Raw genomic sequence first — 18,780 nt, 5'->3', positions numbered from 1 at the left:
TGGTTGTCAGGAGTGACCAGATAGAAGCCAGGGCTCCTAAATTGAAATGCTATCCTCATTGTGTCAGGCTCTAGGATCATCATGGCAGCCTAAGAGAGCATCTGGTTTCAGTGTTAGGACTTTCTGAGGAAAACATATCCCCTAGGATGGGCTGAGCTGATGCTTGACCTAGACTGGAACTGGCCCCTGGAGGGGAGTAGCTTCCTGTGATGCAACCCCTGACAGCCTTCTTGGTATGGGGCCTGGAGAGAGAGACTTTAACACTTGCAGAAGCTGAGGGAAGCAGAGAGGGAGAAAATGGCTGAGGGGGTATGGGCCTTGGTTTGGATGAAGGCTGTTACTTTTATGGTGAGCAAGATAGGGGTGTTTTGGGGGGATGCTGAGAAATTAGATTGGAAGGCCAGAGAGAAATGTCAGAGTAATGGTTTTCCTGTTCCATCCTCCCCACACCTTCTGTGGTGAGTTATTTCTGCTTCCTGAGCCAGTGGTGGAGAGTGATGGGGGCAGGCCTGGCTCCCATCTTGTCTCCTCACTCTGCCCAGTCCCCAGCAGCCCCTGGCCAGCCTTTCCAGAAGGTGGAGGGAGGGCTGCTGGGATTCCAGCTTCTTGTTGAGGCTGAGGGGGATGGGATTTGGCCGTTTATTCTAGCCTGACCCAGGAACAAAGGCCTCTTGCAACGGAGAGTCCAGGCCTTAATGCCCCCCCCCCCCCCCATTAGCCAGAGTAAGGGGGGTGGGGGGGCATCCACACATTAACAACTAAAAACAGTCTGCACTGGAATTCTTTTGCTAAGCTTCGTTACCTCCCCCTTCTAGGTCGCGGGCTGATTCAGGGCCGGGGGATGATGTTGATGGACTATCCTGGCTGCTGGGCTCCCATTGTGTTACTAATGCTTGATAACAAAGGCTACTTGCCTCTAGCAACAGTCGCTGGGCGGGTCTTATCTTCTGGGCTCCAGTCCCTGCCCCCACAGCCAGAATCTGAGGCCCAGATTGGGTCCCATGGAGCTCTTGGAAGATCAAGAAACTACCAACAGGCAACTGCCCTTCCCTTCTGATGGGAGAGTTTAGGAGAGAGACATGGCAGTGGCCAGAGAACCCATGGTGGTCCTTCCCAGACATTTTATTTTTTTGGTAGTGCTGGGGATTGAACCCAGGGCCTGGTGAATGCTGGGCAAGCACTCTACCAATTGAGCTATATCCCCAGGCCCCCAGACATTTTCTTGACTATCACTTATATAACAAGCCCCAGTAATGCCCCCAGTCTTGTGCTTTTCTTGGATTCTTAGCAAAAACTCTTCACTGAAAACTCTACCTGGCTCCCCACACTGAACAATGTGTCCCATTATTGATGTCACCAATGTCATGAATATTTACTCTATTAACTGCTCCCCTCTATAATTGTGCTACTTACTTATCTGTGAAATTCAAGAAAAAGTAGGTCTTAACTCAAGCTGAACATTATATATGTATTGCCTGAGAAGGTGAGGGGGAAAAAAACAGGTTGTAACAGTCCCTGCCCCCAGATACTCTGATTTGATTGGCTGGAGTGGAACTCAGGCATTTCCCCCTCCTTGGGTATTGCCCATGTGTCCCCAAGGGTGAGACTTTGAGACCCCCTAGACTATCACTAGAATAATAGTGACAGTTCCATAATTTTTCAATTCTTTAATTAAACTGTAGATAAAAACTGGGACTCATGGTAGAGTGCTTACCTAGCATGCCCGAGTCCCTGAGTTTCATCACTACCAGCATAAAAAAAAAAAAAAAACACCCCAAACTGCTATATCCAGGTCATATGGCTTGAATATGGCTATGGGACACTGAGTGGCACACCCCTGTAAATCCCAGCAACTCAGGAAGCTGAAGCTGGAGGATCACAATTTTTTTTTTTTTTTTTTAAAGAGAGAGTGAGAGAGGAGAGAGAGAGAGAGAGAGAGAGAATTTTTAATATTTTTATTTTTTAGTTCTTGGCGGACACAACATCTTTGTTGGTATGTGGTGCTGAGGATCGAACCCGGGCCGCACACATGCCAGGAGAGCGCGCTACCGCTTGAGCCACATCCCCAGCCCGGAGGATCACAAATTTGAGGCCAGGTTCAGCAACTTAGCAAGCCCTATCTCAAAATAAAAAATAATAAAGATCTAGTAGCTCAGGGATAGAGTGCTCCTGGGTTCAATACCCAATTTTCAAAGCAAAACAAAAACAGTACAGTGAACTTATCTCCAAACAATTGGTGGAGAAGGTCCTGGAGATTGAACCTGGGGCCTTGCAAATGCTGTGCATATGATCTACTGCAGAGCTATACCCCCACCCCCCTATGAGTAGCACAGTAGCTTTCTGTATGACTTTGTCTTAAGATAAAAGATTGACACTACCTACTTGTACTTAGAAACAGTAAAATTCTTAGATATTAACTCATCTTCCCAGAATAACTGCAGGTTTACAGTGTTTTTCTAGATCTGGTGATAAGATTTATAATCATGAAAACATTATTATCAAATAGTTATAATTTCTCCCAGCTACTTGGGAGGTTGAGGTAGGAGGATAAGCAAGTTCAATGGCAGCCTTAGCAAGATCCTGTCTCAAAATAAGAAAAAATAAAAGTCTGGGAATATACCTCAGCGGCACAGCTCCCTTGGGTTAAATCACCACCAAAAAAAAAAAAAAAAAAAAAAGTTATTATTTCTGAATGCTTTACAAATATTAACTCACAAACATTTGATCTTACAATAATCCTCTCAGGCATGACTGACTGAATTCAGATTCTCCCTTGGGAGCCTGAATCCAGAAGGCCGACCAGAAGCCTCCAACCTGCTGAGTCCTTCTTCAGATGCCTGCCTTCAGGAGCAGAGTCAATCCACACTGGCTGCGCAGCAGTGAGGAGTGGCAGGTCTCCCCAACCAGAGGACCTCCCTCTCCTTGCAGGGTATTGGGTCCAAGGCACGCCTGTCAAACCTGCAATTTCTGTGCCAGAGGTCAGGGCTACAGAGGTACAGGGCCCTGGCAACCCTAGAGGAGATTGACTGGGGCAGCAGGAAACTTAGAAAATGCTCTGAAAGGTGTTTCAGCATCTGCAACCCAGGGAGCCACATCCTGCCTTCTTGGGCTCTGTGCTGTGGGAACAATCATTGTGCATGGAATCTGGGAAGGTAGGGGTCCCAGCTTCTCCAGTGATAAGCACAGGAATGTCAGGATGGATGATTTGGCACCACTACCATTTCAAGTCCCTGTCAGGCTCCTGGTTGCATCATTTGCTGATCTCTGCATATTTGATTAATAATTGTCATTTTTTTTCTTTCTTTTGCCTCCCATCTATTCTGCTAGCACAGCCCCTCCCTGCACTCCTCCAGCATTCATCTGTTCATCCATTCCCTAAGACATGTGCAAGGTGGCACTCTACTGCTGAGCCACAACCCCAGCCCCAGACTTTTAATTTTTTATTTTGAGGGAGGATCTTGCTAAATTGCTTAAAGCCTCACCAAATTTCTGGGGTTGACATTGAACTTGCAATCCTCCTGCCTCAGCTTACTGAATCAATGGAATTATATGCATGTGTCACTGCACCTGGTGGGGTGTGCCCCTGAAAAGGATTGTGGAGCACTAGTCACTTTTTGTTTTCTTCCTGGCTAATAGGAGCTTCCTCTGTCCTGAGCTCTTGCCATGACTCACCAGGGAATTTGAGAAGGTTGAAGTCCCAGCTTCTCCAGTGATAAACACTGTATGATAAGGGACTCACCACAGTCCCAGAAGCAAAAAGGAAGAGACCATGAGCTGAAATCTCCAAAATTGTGATCCCAAACAAACCTTTCTTTTCTTTTCTCTCTCCTGCTCCACTACTGGGGATTTAACCCTGGTGCATTTTACCACTGAGCTGCATCCCCAGACCTTTTTTATATTTTATTTAGAGACAGGATCTCACAAAGTTGCTGAGAGCCTTGCAAAATTGCTGAGGCTGGCCCTGAACTTGCAATCCTCCTGCCTCAAACTCCCAAATTGCTGGGATTACAGGCATGCGCCACTGTGCCTGGCAGTCTTTCATCTCAGGTTTTCATTATTATCTCAGGTATTTGTTGTGGTAGCACAAAAGTAGTAGACTAGGGCTTGGTAATTTTAAATTTCCTGTGGCCAGTATTCTTAAGATAATATTGATTTATGAAGTACTAACTTGAATGCTATAGGAGAGAAGGTGGGCTGATTAAAACTACATGAACTTCACCCTCAGGAGTTTCTAATCCAGTTGGGGTTCATGGGCAGGTGGCTCAGATAACGTCAGAGCCGTGAAGGCATAGGACAAATTTCTATTCTTCCCTGCTGCAAACCAGCTGGGAGATGTTAAGATGACTTTAAGTAACAATTTTGAGTTGGGTTATGGTTCTCAAACTTTCTGGCTCCAGAACCACTTTACATTCTTAAAACATTTTAAGGATCTTAGAAAAGTTCGATTTGTGTGGATTATATCTGTTGTTATATTCTATATTAGATATTAAAATTTGAGAAAATCTTCAAAAATTCAAGACTGCACAAGCACAGGAGACATTACCTCTTAGAATGATATCATCACACCTGATGCAACTTCAGGAAAATTCTACTGTACTTTCATGAGAGAATGACAATGAAAAAGATAGATAACATCTTAAAATTACTATGAAAAGAGGGTTGTAGGGCTGGGGATGTGGCTCAATGGTTGACTGCCTGTGAATTCAACCCTCTGTACACCCCTGCCCCCCCCCCAAAAAAAAAAAAGAATCAGCCCTTACATATTATTTCACTCTACAGTCTCTGCAAAAGCTCCTACCTCTTGTCTTGACCCTCAACTGCCCATGAACCCCTTGGCAGAGTTTCGACCTAGCCAAGCAACAGGGAAGGGTAGGAGATGCAGGGAATGAACACTCCCGCCCAGTTCTCACAGCAGCCGGGCTACCCAGGAGATTTCAGCCTTCCAAGTGGACATTGTAGGGACCCTTTGTTTCTGCAGTGCTGTGGGTGAAACTGGGCTTCATGCATGCTATCCAAGTGCTCTACCACTAAATTACCCCACCTCCCACCCCAGGGAGTTTCCTTATAAACTTTTCCATTATGCAGTTCTTCTGCATTTTTTTTCTTTGTCTTACTCATACCCTTTTCTTACTGTGCCCTAACCATGTCACAGTTGGTCTTCCCAGTGGCTGGCTCTACCAGGAGGTAGGAAGTAGTAGGGAGGATAGGGGCTGGATAGTGGGGAGATGACATGAATTTTAGGATTATAATTTCTGGCCTGTATCTCCTCTTCAGCAGACCTGTTCTTCATTCATCACAACCCTCTGTCCTTGTTGAGCACCCACACCATCTGCCAGGCACTGTTCTGGGTGTGGCATAGGCATACCCCTCAGCCTCAGGGCATCCAAGGGTGTTATCCCAGTGGGGTTAGGACTATTCATATAGCAATAAAGAACGAGTCAGAGGCCATAGGAGACATTGGACAAGCCAGGCACTGTGGCACAATCCTGTAATCCCAGCAGCTCAAGAGGCTGAGGCAGAAGGATTGCAAGTTCAAGCCTCAGCAATTTAGTGAGGCCCTGTCTCGAAATAAAAAATAAAAAGGGCTGGAATGTAGCTCAGTGGTCAAGAAAAGGTGTTTTAGTCAGCTTTTTTACTGCTGGGACTAAAAGACATAATAAGAACAATTTTTAAAAATTTTCAATTTGTTTTTATTAGTTATACATGACAGTAGAATGCATTCATGCACTTTGATATATCATACATAGATGGGATATAATTTCCCATTCCTCTGAGTGTATATGTTACAGAATCATATTGGTCATGTGGTTATAATATATATATACATACATACATACATACAATATTATGTCCGTTTCATTTTACTATCTTTCCTATCCCCATATTCCCTCCCCTTCCCTCCTATCACTTCCCTCTACCTAATCTAAGGTAACACTATTCTTCCTTAGTGCCCCCCTGCCTTATTTTGAATTAGCACCTGCATATTAGAGAAAAAATTAGGCCTTTGGTTTTGTGGGATTGACTTATTTTGCTTAGCATGATATTCCCCAAATCCCATCATTTACTGGCAAATACCATAATTTTACTCTTCTTTAAAGCTGAGTATTATTCCATTGAGTATATATACCACATTTTCTTTATCCATTCACCTATTGAGGGACACTTAGGTTGGTTCCATAGTCTAGCTATTGTGAATTGAGCTGCTATAAACATTGATGTGGCAGTGTCACTATAGTATGTTGATTTTAAGTTCTTTGGGTATAAACCAAGGAGTGGGATAGCTGGGTCAGATGGTGGCTCCATTGCCAATTTTCTAAGGACTCTCTATACTATTTTCCATAGTAACAGACTGCACCAATTTGCAGTCCCACCAACAATGTACCTTTTTCATCACATTCTCACCAACATTTATAGTTGCATGTATTCTTTTTTTTTAAGTTGTAGATGGACACAATACCTTTATTTTATTTGTTTATTTTTATGTGGTGTCAGGGATCGAACCCAGTACCTCATGCATGTTAGGCAAGCGCTCTACTACTGAGCCACAACCCTGGCCCCAGTTGCCTGTATGCTTGATTATTGCCATTCTGACAGGAGTGAGATGAAATCTGAGAGTAGTTTTGATTTGCATTTCTCTAATTGCTAGAGATGATGAACATTTTTTCATATATTTGTTGATCAATTGTATCTCCTCTTCTGTGAAGTGTCTGTCCAGTTCCTTAGCCCATTTATTGACTGGGTTATTTGTTTTTTGGTGTTAAGTTTTTTGAGTTCTTTATATATCCTATAGATTAATGCTTTATCAGAAGTACATGTGGTAAAGATTTTCTCCCAATCTGTAGGCTCTCTCCTCACTTTATTAATTGTTTCCTTTGCTGAGAAGAAGCTTTTTAATTTGAATCCATCCCATTTATTAATTCTTGATTTCACTTTTTGCGCTTTAGGAGTCTTGTTAAGGAAGTCAGATCCTAGGCTGATGTGGTGAAGATAGGGGCCTATTTTTTTTTTTTTTTGTTCTGTTAGGTACAGGGTCTCAGTTCTAGTGCCTAAGTCTTCGATCTACTTTGAGTTGATTTTTGTGCACGGTGAGAGAGAGACATTTAATTTCACTTTGCTACATATGGATTTCCAGTTTTGCCAGCACCATTTGTTGAATAGGCTATATTTTCTCCAGTGAATGTTTTTGGCACTTTTTTCTACTATGACAAAACCATATTTATGTGGGTTTGTCTCTGTATCCTCTATTCTGTACCATTGATCTACAAGTCTATTTTGGTGTCAATATCATGCCGTTTTTGTTACTATATCTCTGTAGTATAATTTAAGGTCTGGTATTGTGGTGCCTCCTGCTTCACTTTTCTTGCTTAGGATTGCTTTAGCTATTCTGGGTCTCTTATTTTTCCAAATAAATTTTATGATTGCTTTTTCTATTTTTTTGAAGAATGTCATTGGGATTTTAATAGATCTGTATAATACTTTTGGTAGTATGGCCATTTTGGTAATATTAATTTTGCCTATTCAGGAGCATGGGAGATCTTTCCATCTTCTGAGGTTTCCTTCAATTTCTTTCTTTAGTGTTCTGCAGTTTTCATTGTAGAGATCTTTCATCTCTTTTGTTAGATTGAGTCCCCGTTTTTTTTTTTTTTTGTTTTGTTTTGTTTTGTTTTTTTGAGGCTATTTTGAATGGAGTAGTTTTCCTAATTTCTCTTTCAGTGGATTCATTGTTGATGTATAGGAATGCGTTTGATTTATGGGTGTTGATTTTATATCCTGCTACTTTGCTGAATTCATTTATTAGTTCTGAAAGTTTTCTGGTGGAATTTTTGTATCTTCTAGATATAGAATCATGTCATCAGCAAATAGTGATAGTTTGAGTTCTTCTTTACCTATTTGTATCTCTTTAATTTCTTTCCTTTGTCTAATTACTCTGGCTAGAGTTTCAAGGATGATGTTGAATAGAAGTGGTGAAGAAGACATCCTTGTCTTGTTCCAGTTTTTAGCGGTAATGCTTTAAGTTTTTCTACATTTAGAATGATGTTGGTCTTGGGTTTAGGATATGTAGCTTTTACAATGTTGAGGTATGTTTCTGCTATCCCTAGTTTTTCTAATGTTTTGAACATAAAGATGTGCTGTATTTTGTTAAATGTTTTTTCTGCATTAAGATGATCATGATTCTTGTTTTTACAAGTCCATTAATATGATAAATTATGTTTATTGATTTCTGTATGTTGAACCAACGCTGCATCTCTGGGATGAATCCCACTTGATTGTGGTGCACTATCTTTTTAATATGTTTTTGTATGCGATTTGCCAGAATTTTATTGAGAATTTTTGCATCTATGTTCATCAGGGATATTGGTCTGAAGTTTTCTTTCCTTGATGTGTCTTTGTCTGGTTTTGGTATCAGAGTGATATTATTCCAAACTCATTCAATGAGTTTGGAAGGATTCCCTCCTTTTCTATTTTGTGGAATACTTTGAGGAGTATTGGTGTTAATTCATCTTTGAAAGTCTTGTAGAACTTGACTAAGAATCCATCTGGTCCTGGGCTTTTCTTGGTTGGTAGATTTTTGATGGAATTTTCTATTTCATTACTTGAAATTGATCTATTTAAATCATGTATCACCTCCTCATTCAGTTTGGATAAGTGATATATATCTCTAGAAATTTGTCGATGTCTTCAATATTTTCTATTTTATTAGAGTATAAGTTTTCAAAATAGTTTCTAATTATCTTCTGTATTTCAGATGTATCAGTTGTGATATTTCCTTCATCATTTTGTATTTTAGTAATTTGAGTTTTCTCTCTTTTTCTCTTCATTAACATGGCCAATAATAACAATTTAAGGAAAAAAAGTTTATTTGGGGGCTCATGTTTCAAGCAGTCTCAGTCCATAGTCAACTGGCTCCATTTCTTAAGGACTCAATGGGAGGCTGAACATCGTGGTGGGAGAGTGTGGTAGAGGAAAGTGGCTCAAGACATGAAGATCAGGAAGGAGAGAGACTCCACTCTCCACATACAAAATATTTATACCCCAAAGGCATACCTCCAATGCCTACCTCTTCTAGCCACACCCTCCCTGCTTAGTTACTACTCAGTTAATCCCTATCAGGGGATTAATTGACAGATTGGTTTAAGGCTCTCATCACCCAATCATTTCTCTGCTAAACCTTCTTGCATTGTCTATACACGAGCTTTGGGGGGACACCATACATCTAAACCATAACAAAAGGAACACACAGTACAACCCAGTTTTAGAGATGACAGGTGGTTGGGAATGAAGTTTTGCTCTGCACCCCTCTGATGTCTACTTGGAACCATGTTTTGTTCACAGGTATATGAACTGAATGGGGAGATCCACGACCAGTTGTGGGTAGTGAGGGCTTACCAAGAAGTGGCTGACGAGTTTAAAAGGACTCATCCTGAATTTATGGGATTCAGACTCATTTTTTCGGATTACAGGTGAGAGAATATGGCTGACGCTGCTAGAGTTGAGAGAACAGGATAGAGGCACTGTGCTGGGAGGGGAGCAGAGACGAGGAGTAAGGTTGGAGGCTGGGGTTTATCAACCCAGGGACTGATGCCACAGGGCTGTGGGTTTGGTGTGTGCATTTTTTTGTGAGTGCAGAAGTGAAGATCTACTTTGAAATCCCTCTAGTTGGGGTCTTCACAAACAAACTGAAATGAAAAACTGTGGCATTTTCCCAGATAATTCTAAACTATGAGGCCACACTGGCCAGGGTGATGATAGGTATGATATTTTTGCCTGAATGTTAGGATAATTGGCCCACATTTTTGCTTCCATTTGTTTATTTGTTTTGGTACCAGGGATTGAACCCAGGTGTGCTTAACCACGAAGCCACATCCCCAGCCCTTTTTTATATTTTATTTAGAGACAAGGTCTTGCTGAGTTGCTTAGGGCCTCAGTAAATTGCTAAGGTTGGCTTTGAACTTGGATCCTCCTGCCTCAGCTTCCGGAGCCACTAGGATCACAGGTGTGCAACACCACACTCAGTCTTTTTTTCCATTTATTGCTGGGGTTTTGCCTAATGTCAGCTGCCTGCTGTGTGTGGCCGTGTATGAGGTCTTGATAGGTCACAGGCCCTGTGTGACACTGGCTCAGGTCTGTATGTGGAGACCCCACAATGGCCATGTGTGCATGATCTAGGGGGACAGTGAAGAAAGACCCACTGCTTCCCCAGTCGTACGTGGAATGCTTTGTAGCTTAATTTTGCCGAATGAAGAGCTCTGCCCTTAAACTGAAGATCTTATGTGGTGTGACCTGTTCCCTAGCCAGAACCATGCAGAAGGCAGGCAAATAGATGTCACTCTGAGTCAGGGGCACCAGTGGGATTGGGTAGGCAGTTCTCCATCTGCTCCACCCACCCATGAGGCTGGGCTGTGGAGAGCCATCAGACTTACCAAAAGCCAACTCCCCAGTCCTGTCCCCAAGTTCTCCTCTTTCCTGTTGGGAACTGCAGGAGCTGAGCCCCTTGCCTGTGTGCTAGTCCTTCCCCCAACCCCAAGAAGAAACTCACAGGATGAACCAACATGATTGCTCCTTGACACCAGTGGTCCCCTCCCAGGGCCAGTGGTAGGAAGGGGTGAGGGCTGACCTGAGGGTCAGTGCCCTCCATGTCCCCTTAGGCTCTGTAAGACGCCATGGATGGGAGTTAGGCAGGACTTCTCACCACCCACAGGACAGAGGATTAGAACAAGTGACCCAGTAGCTGGGCAGAGACCTTTGTGCCATTGTGACTATACCAGCCTTTTGTCACTTAGTACTTTTGTTGTGTGTCTGCTTACCTAACCTGGCCCATGGACTTGAAGGGAGAAGGTACAGAGGGAAGTGAGACAGCTTGGGTCGACGCTTTCTGGAGTGCCCAGGGTTTTGCTGACTTAATCAGCAAATGGCCAAATGGTGACCTGGTCCAGTTCCTCCATCAGGGATTTGGGTGGATTGTAGCATTTTGCAGGCGTCCAGTGGACAGAGGACCTCCACGTTTCATGACCCACCCTGCAGGGATGTAGAGCGTACCTGGAACGGGCCCGATTTTGCCTCATGAAGTGGAATTTTCCCCATGGGTCCCCTTATCCACCTACTTCTCAGAGGCTGTGGGTCTCCCTGGAGCCAACAGGGCTCCTGGTCAGGAATGATTTGGTTGGGCTGGGGTCATGTGTGTGGTTTTGTCAGGGGCTGGCTGCTGAATACTTTGACCTAAGCAAGCTCCAGGCAATGATTCTGTTCATGCTGCCATCTCCCAGCTTCTCTCTGTCTCTCTCTCAGGACCAAAAGCTTGGCTCTCATTGCACATTCTGTCCGAACTGCCATCAGACTTCGAGAAGTATTCCCTGACATCATAGCAGGGTTTGACCTGGTAACCAACTCTGTGAAGAGAAGGGGGGAGTGTGGGGTTGCCTGTGGCAGGCCAAGTAGGCTGTTCTTTGTAAAGGAGACACCTTGTACAGAGCAGTGCTCACCAACACCCTGGGGCTGTGGCTGCCGACCCAGCAGAGCTGGCAGGGTTTAGCACTGACCCTCTCTCAGAGGCTGTGGGTGATGGCAGCCATGGGAGAAAAGAAAGCAGAAAAGCCACATGGCTAAAAAAGAAAGTTCTAGAATAATAAAGGAATTCAGGGAGTTTAGACAACTATGGGCTTGTTCTACATTCCCCTACCTTCCACCCTTTTATTTAGACCAGTGGTTCACCTATGCTGGGTTTTTACAACGGTCACCTCCTATTGTAGTACACAGAAGGGAGCAATTTGAGATGGGGCTAGTAGCCCTGGGCAAGTTCTCCAGGATGGTGGGGCACAGTGGCCCATGCCTGTAATCCCATTGGCTCAGGAGGCTGAGGCAGGAGGATCACGAGTTCAAAGCCAGCCTCAGCAATTTAGTGAGGCACTCAGCAACTCAGTGAGACACTGTCTCTAAATAAAATATAAAAAAAAGGTCTGGGGATATTCTCTGGTTGAGAACCCGTGGGTTCCATCCTCAGTTCCAAAAAAGAAAAAAGAAAAAAAAAATTCTCCAGGATGTGGAATTTGTCCCTTCCATCTCCCTGCCTCAGCCTCTGGAGTTGCTGGGATTACAGGTGTGCACCACCAGCCTGGCCCTACCAGTCATCCTTAAGATTTTGTATGACTTAGGTCTCAAGAAGCAGTGGCAGGGGTAAGAGGAAGGCTGTTCCTAGGCTGCAGTGTATACTGCCAGCAAAGTCAGTCCTGTGCCAAGCCACATGTCCCCTCATGTCTGTCCTGCAGGTGGGGCGTGAAGATACCGGCTACAGTTTATATCACTACAAGGAGGCTCTGATGATTCCAGTCACATATGGTGTTCAACTACCTTACTTCTTCCACGCTGGGGAGACAGGTGAGCTGTAGTGGACACCAGTAGGGAAAAGGGGAGGTGGTCAACAGGAGAGATCCTCATCAGCTCTTGGGGTCCTGTGGCATGCAGGGGCATCATCTCTATGCCTTGTGGCATAGGCCACAGGCACTGTCAGACCCTTGCCCATTTTCAAAATCCTGTCAGCTGACTGTGGAAAGGGGATAAAGTACTCAATGACAATATATTATCAGGTACTTCATGTATATTATTTCTATTTCTCACCCCAATCTTCCTGGGAAGTGTTTCTATTTTTACTTTATAGACTAGTGTTACTGGTCCATAGTTAAAAAGAGTTGGTGAGTGCTGGGCGGGTGGCCCACACCTATAATCCCAGTGGCTTGAGAGGTTGAGGCAGGAGGATTGCTAGTTCAAAGCCAGCCTTGGCAATCTTAGGGAGGCCCTAAGCAACTTAGAGAGACCTTATCTCTAAATAAAATATAAAAAAGGGCTGGTGGGCTGGGGTTGTGGCTGAGCAGTAGAGTACTCACCTCGCACATGTGAGGCCCTGGGTTTGAGTCTCAGCACCACATAAAATAAATAAAGAAAATAAATGTATTGTGTCCAACGACAACTAAAGAATAAATATTTAAAAAAAAAAAGGCTGGGGATGTGGCTTAGAGGTTAAGCACCTGTGGGTTCAATCACCAGTACCAAAAAAAAAAAAAAAAAAAAAAAAAAAAAAGATCTGTGAGTAGTAAAACCTGAATTTGAATCCTTTCTGGTGATTTCCATCTTATAAATGAGTTATGATTGAGAAGTTAACTGACATACTCAAAGTCACACTAAAACTGACAGGACTGGGACTAGAACCAGGGCTGCTCTGTCCTCTTAGGGTATTGTCCACACTCATCAATGCCAAAGAGGAAAATCACCCTAAGAAGCCATAACTGCTATTCTTTCTGAAATATCTTTAGCCTAGCTATGTCTTTGTTCCCCAAAGCTCAATCCATGGGCTCACTCAGACAACTTTAAGTGCCTCCTCTATTGTAGTTCTTAAAGTGTGTAAACCATAAGACATATCGTGGCTGCAATTTCAGATCAAAAGGTAGATTAGGGGAGGCTGTCCCTATGGGGCCTAGAGGAGAGAAGATCTCTGCAGCACCTCCCTGCCAGACGCACAGGAGATCAAGAAGATAAGGGGGGGGGTAGCTTGACCTCACAACCAAACTTAAACCTTGCTTTATCATACCATCCGGTAGAGGAAGTGTCCCTGTGCATTCATCTCTTCTTCCTGACATTTGAGTCAATTTAGATCCAATTTAGATCAAAGTCTGCTCTGGGAGATTTCAAGAATTGTTCGTGAGGAATCGGGTAGGGGTATGGGGTTGTTAACCTTGAAGAGCTTATAGCCTAGTTGGGAAAATGATACTTACCGATGTGAAAAAATTTTTGGCAGTATAAAAACAGTGTAATACAGATCTAATCTAGTATGTATGGTCCTTGGAGACAATTTTGCCATGACTTGGGTATTTAATTCCCAAAAGTAATGTCCTCATTTAAAGGAAGAAAGTAAATATTTTATTTTATTTGGGTACTGGGGATTGAACTCAGGGGCTCTCAACCACTGAGCCACACCCCCAGCCCTATTTTATATTTTACTTAGAGATGGAGTCTCACTGAGTTGCTTAGGGCCTTGCTAATTTGCTGAGGTTGGCTTTGAACTCACAATCCTCCTGCCTTAGCCTCCCAAACCGCTGGAATAAGAGGTGTGCATCACCATGCCCAGGTAATTTTTCGACTTTATATGTGGATTAGTTAGGGTGCCTTTGGGTGCAAGAATGGAACACATACATCCAATGGATTGGGCCTATTTATTTATTTATTTATTTGAGAGAGAGAGAGAGAGAGAGAATTAATATTTATTTTTAGTTTTCAGCGGACACAACATCTTTGTTTGTATGTGGTGCTGAAGATCGAACCCAGGCCGTACGCATGCCAGGCCAGTGCGCTACCGCTTGAGCCACATCCCCAGTCCAGCTCATTTATTTATTATCACAAAATAAACAATCTCTGTTGTGCTCATTAAATTGATGATTTTTGCCCTGCTTGGGTGTTGGATGGTGAAGTCACATTCAGGTGTGACCATATCCAGTGAAGCAAAATATGAAACATTTTCATCCAGTGTATTTTTTAACATCTTTATTTTTTTTAAATTTATTTTTTATGTGGTGCTGAGGATTGAACCCAGTGCCTCACATGTTCAAGTGCTCTGCCACTAAGCCACTACCCCAGCCCCAGTGTATCTATTTTTATTAGGGAGAAATTCCAGAAACTCCCTACCAGAGCCAGGCGTGGTAGTATGTGCCTGTAATCCCAGCAGCTGGGGAGGCTGAGGCAGGAGGAACACACGTTCAAAGCCAGCAATTCAGCAAGGCCCTAAGCAAGTTAGTGAGACTCTGCTTTAAAATGAAAACTAAAAAAGTAGGCTGGGGATGTGGCTCAATGGTTAAGCACCTCTGGGTTCAATCCCCAGTACCAACCAACAAACTCCCACCCAGGCCAGCATTAGGACCGTCCTAGCTGCCAGGAAGGATGGGAGTCTGGATCTGTCATTTCACCCTGCAAAGAGGACCATGGCAGCAAGGAGAGTGCAGTGGGCATGGTTGGGGAGGAGGCTGCAGGAGCATCTGCTCTGGCTTTGTTAGTGGTGGTCATTGGAGTCTAGCAGTTGATGATGTCTCATGAACACTGTTAAATCGATAAAGGATCCAGGCACAGTGGTGCACACCTGTAATCCCAGCGACTCAGGAGGCTGAAACAGGAAGATTGCAAGTTCCAGGCCAGCCTTAGCAAATTAGTGAGGCCTTCCACACTTAGTCAAACCTTCTCTCGAAATAAAAAATAAAAAGAGTTGGGAATGTAGCTCAGGGCAGGCACCCCTGGGTTAAATCCCCAGTACTCACACACACACACACACACACACACACACACACACACACACGAACATCTCTAAATAAATAAATAAAATAAATGGATAAAATTTAAAAAGGGAAGAGGGGCAGAGGTTGTGGCTCAGTGGTAGAGGCCCTGGGTTCGACCCCCAGCACCACATAAAAATAAATAAATAAATAAACAATCAAACAAATAAATAAATAAAGATATTGTGTCCAACTACAACTAAAAAATAAATATAAAAAGAAAAAAGAAAAGGGATGAGGATATAGCTCAGTTGTAGACACACACATACATACACAATCTACAGAAGAAAGTAAATGCATATAGATAATTATACTGACATTATAAATAAAGAGTGTTCAGTATATTGTTGTAAAGATCATAAAGATCATTGTTGTAAGGGTTTTGCTACATACTAGTTGAACATCCTTGATCAATTTATAAAACCTATATAAGGGGCTAGGGGTGTAGCTCCGTGGTAGAGCACTTGGCTAGCATGCATGAGGCCCTGGTTTCAATCCCTAGCACCACAAAAAGTACCCAAACAATAACAACAACAGAAACCTATGCAACTTTCAACTTTCTCATCTGGTTAGTAAATAAAATAATATAGTAAGAGAGAGAACAGGCATACCATACCTCCCTTTAGCATAGTTAACAAGAAAAATATATGGTGTGTATGTTAATTTCTCCTTGTTGCCTGGGAGAGTTGGAGTGTTTACCTGTAGATGATCTATGGGTCAGATCCATCTATCCCTGTCAAAACTATCCTTTTTTCCCACAGACTGGTATGGTACTTCCATAGACAGAAACCTTATAGATGCTGTAATTCTGAATGCTACCAGAATTGGACATGGATTTGCTCTGACCAAACACCCAGTAGTCAAGGCTTATACTCAGAACAAGGACATCCCCCTAGAAGTGTGTCCCATCTCCAACCAGGTAGGCACAACCCTTGGGGCTGATCTTATGATCTTCTTGCCCCCACCTCAACCTCTGTTTTTACTTTTTCTCTATAATTTCTCTCTCCTTTACTTGTTCTTCCACTCTCCCTTATCCATTAATAAAGTTATTTAGGAATGGCCTTTTGCCTAAACCACTCATAATAAGGAGGCAACAGTCAGGGTCCTAATGGGTGGGGGAATTTGAGCAAAGCTATGCCCAAAGTGAAAGGGAACATCAGGCTTTTAGAAGTTAAAGGGGCCATGGGATATTGCTGCTTCCAGCTGTTTCTTGGGGCTGTTTGTGCATCTGTCTTGCTGTATTTGAGAGACTTCTCTGAGCAAGACTCAACAGTGAGTCAGACATTGGTGCTGCTGATAAAACTCTGGGAACATTAGGAAGAACATGGGAACTAGTTCAGAATGGGGATGGGGATAATAGAGGAGCTGAGTGAGCTCACAGCCTCACCTCCCTCGTGATGAGTCTTTTTACAGATCTGCCGATCAACATTTGCCTTTCTCCCATGCCTCCTACTGAACAGGTCATGAAACTCGTGTCTGATATGAGAAACCACCCAGCAGCTGCTCTGATGGCCTACGGGCATCCCATGGTGATCAGCTCTGATGACCCAGCTGTCTTTGGTGCTAAAGGCTTGTCCTATGACTTCTATGAGGCCTTCATGGGCATCGGGGGGAAGAGGGCTGACCTGAGGACACTCAAAAAGCTGGTCACAAACTCTATCAAGTGAGTGTCCTGTGTCTTTCCCTGAACCTGCCCCTCCCTACAGCTGTTTCTCTTTTCCTGCTTGGTAGTACAGGGTAGGGAACCCAGGACCTTGCCCATGATAGGCGAGCGCTCTACCACTGAGCCGCACCCCATCCCACCATTTGTTGGCCTTTCCTTAGAGATTTGAGACAGACACCTCAGTGGTTTCTGTGGTTCTCCACGTTGTCACTGGTTTGTTCTTGCTTCCAGACTGGGGAGATGTGTCCTCTGCAAGAATCTCAGGTCCCCTCCTGTTTCCTGTCCTATTCCCATTTCCTTCCCTGGGGCTGACCTGTGCTCTTCTTCTTGCAGGTATAGCTCCGTGTCAAAGACACAGAAGGACCTTTTTATGAAAGTCTGGAAGCTCAAATGGAATCAGTTCATAGATTATCTGGCCAGGAGGCCAAGGTGAAGAGAAGACGGCCACTTATCATCTCTGCCTCCCTCCACCGGCTTCTTCACCTTCTTTCAATGATTCTTGAACCCACTCCAGGAGAGCCTCCCCCTTTATTTCATAGCAAAACTGATCTTGTGAAGGTCATTGCTGGCCTGATATTGCTTGATTAGAAACACTGGACCAGATGTCCAAACTCATGTTTCTCAAATATTCTTTTAATCACAGTGACATCTGCTCTCTTGTTTTTGTCCTCTTTGCTGGCCACTGCTCCGGGTTTCCTTTTCCAGAGTCTCTTCTCTATATGGTTGGATTTCAGGACTCAATCTGGGTCTATTCTTCTAATCCTAATTGTGTGACCTTCATTCCTGCCTTTCTTTTTTTCCCCCCTCTCCTCCCTCTGAATTCATTTCTAGCTAGTCTCATCTATTCCTTTGATTTTTAAATACCATGGATTTGCTGATGATTCCAGAATTCATCGATTCACTTGGAAAGCTCACTAGGATCTCAGAAGCCTATCATGTGCCATGCTGAACTCTCAACCTTCTGGACCCTTTTTTAATTCTTTCCCTTGTCTTTCCGACCTTGGTAGACTGTATTTCCACCTATTCTCCCCAGTTGCTCAAAGCAGAAATTTTCAGGGAGATTCTTGATCCTGCTTTCTTTCCCACTTCCCACATCCAAATGTATCTCTAATCCCTCTGTGTCTTTTCTCCGTTAGCTGAGTCCCAGCCACTGTTATCCCCTTGCCTGAGGTTTCACAATAGCCTCCCAATTGATCCCCCTTTTGTTACCAGCAGCCTAGCTCAGGGGACCCTGCCTGGATCCTGGCTGGCTGGTTTCTGCCACCCTCCCACATAATAGGCAAAGGTTGGGAAAAAGAAAAGTAAACTTTATGTAGTTTGAGCAAACTGGGAAGAAGTAGCTAGATTGCTTTGTACCATTAGGTAACACTTTTCTTCTCTTTGTGCTTTCTGATTCATTTTTCACAGTTTAATTTTTTTAACTGTTAAAAAATTAAAATAAATCAGGATACTTTGTTGTTTACAACCCAGTGCACCGAGAATAAAACCCAAATGTTGCAGCAAGGCACAGAGCATCCTGTCTAATCTGGATCCCTTCCAGCATCATCCTACCCAGAAACCCCTAGTACACCAGAATCAGGCCACACTGGTCCTTTGTTCCCCAAGTGTCCCAAGCTGTACCCCCTGCCAGGGCTTTTTCTTATTCTCTCTGCTTGGAACATGCTCTTTCCATTCTTGTCTAATTCACTCCTGTTTACCCTTAAAGTTTCAGGCTCATGTCACTGTCTCAGGAGGTTTTCTCTGTCCCCTAAACTGTTATTCTGCCTTGAGGTACTTTGCTCTTTTCCATCACAATTCCTGCCACCATTT

At 43.6% G+C, this 18,780-nt stretch overlaps 1 protein-coding gene across 1 annotated transcript in view; it reads left to right on the top strand.

The window, feature by feature from the left end:
• The window catches only part of Ada2 (adenosine deaminase 2), a 29,725-nt gene extending 12,321 nt beyond the window's left edge, over window positions 1-17,404 (top strand). Inside the window, exons 4-9 of the mRNA XM_026413880.1 lie at window positions 9,334-9,461; window positions 11,287-11,377; window positions 12,264-12,372; window positions 16,070-16,227; window positions 16,769-16,971; window positions 17,305-17,404. Of these exons, the coding sequence (XP_026269665.1) occupies window positions 9,334-9,461; window positions 11,287-11,377; window positions 12,264-12,372; window positions 16,070-16,227; window positions 16,769-16,971; window positions 17,305-17,404 (789 nt within the window). The remainder of the gene's footprint in view (window positions 1-9,333; window positions 9,462-11,286; window positions 11,378-12,263; window positions 12,373-16,069; window positions 16,228-16,768; window positions 16,972-17,304) is intronic.
• Window positions 17,405-18,780: the final 1,376 nt, after the last annotated feature.

Source organism: Urocitellus parryii, chromosome 5 (assembly GCF_045843805.1).
Source record: "Urocitellus parryii isolate mUroPar1 chromosome 5, mUroPar1.hap1, whole genome shotgun sequence".
Taxonomy (NCBI): domain Eukaryota; kingdom Metazoa; phylum Chordata; class Mammalia; order Rodentia; family Sciuridae; genus Urocitellus; species Urocitellus parryii.
The sequence above is the reverse complement of the archived record's forward strand: the minus strand, read 5'-3'. Positions and strand labels throughout refer to the sequence as shown.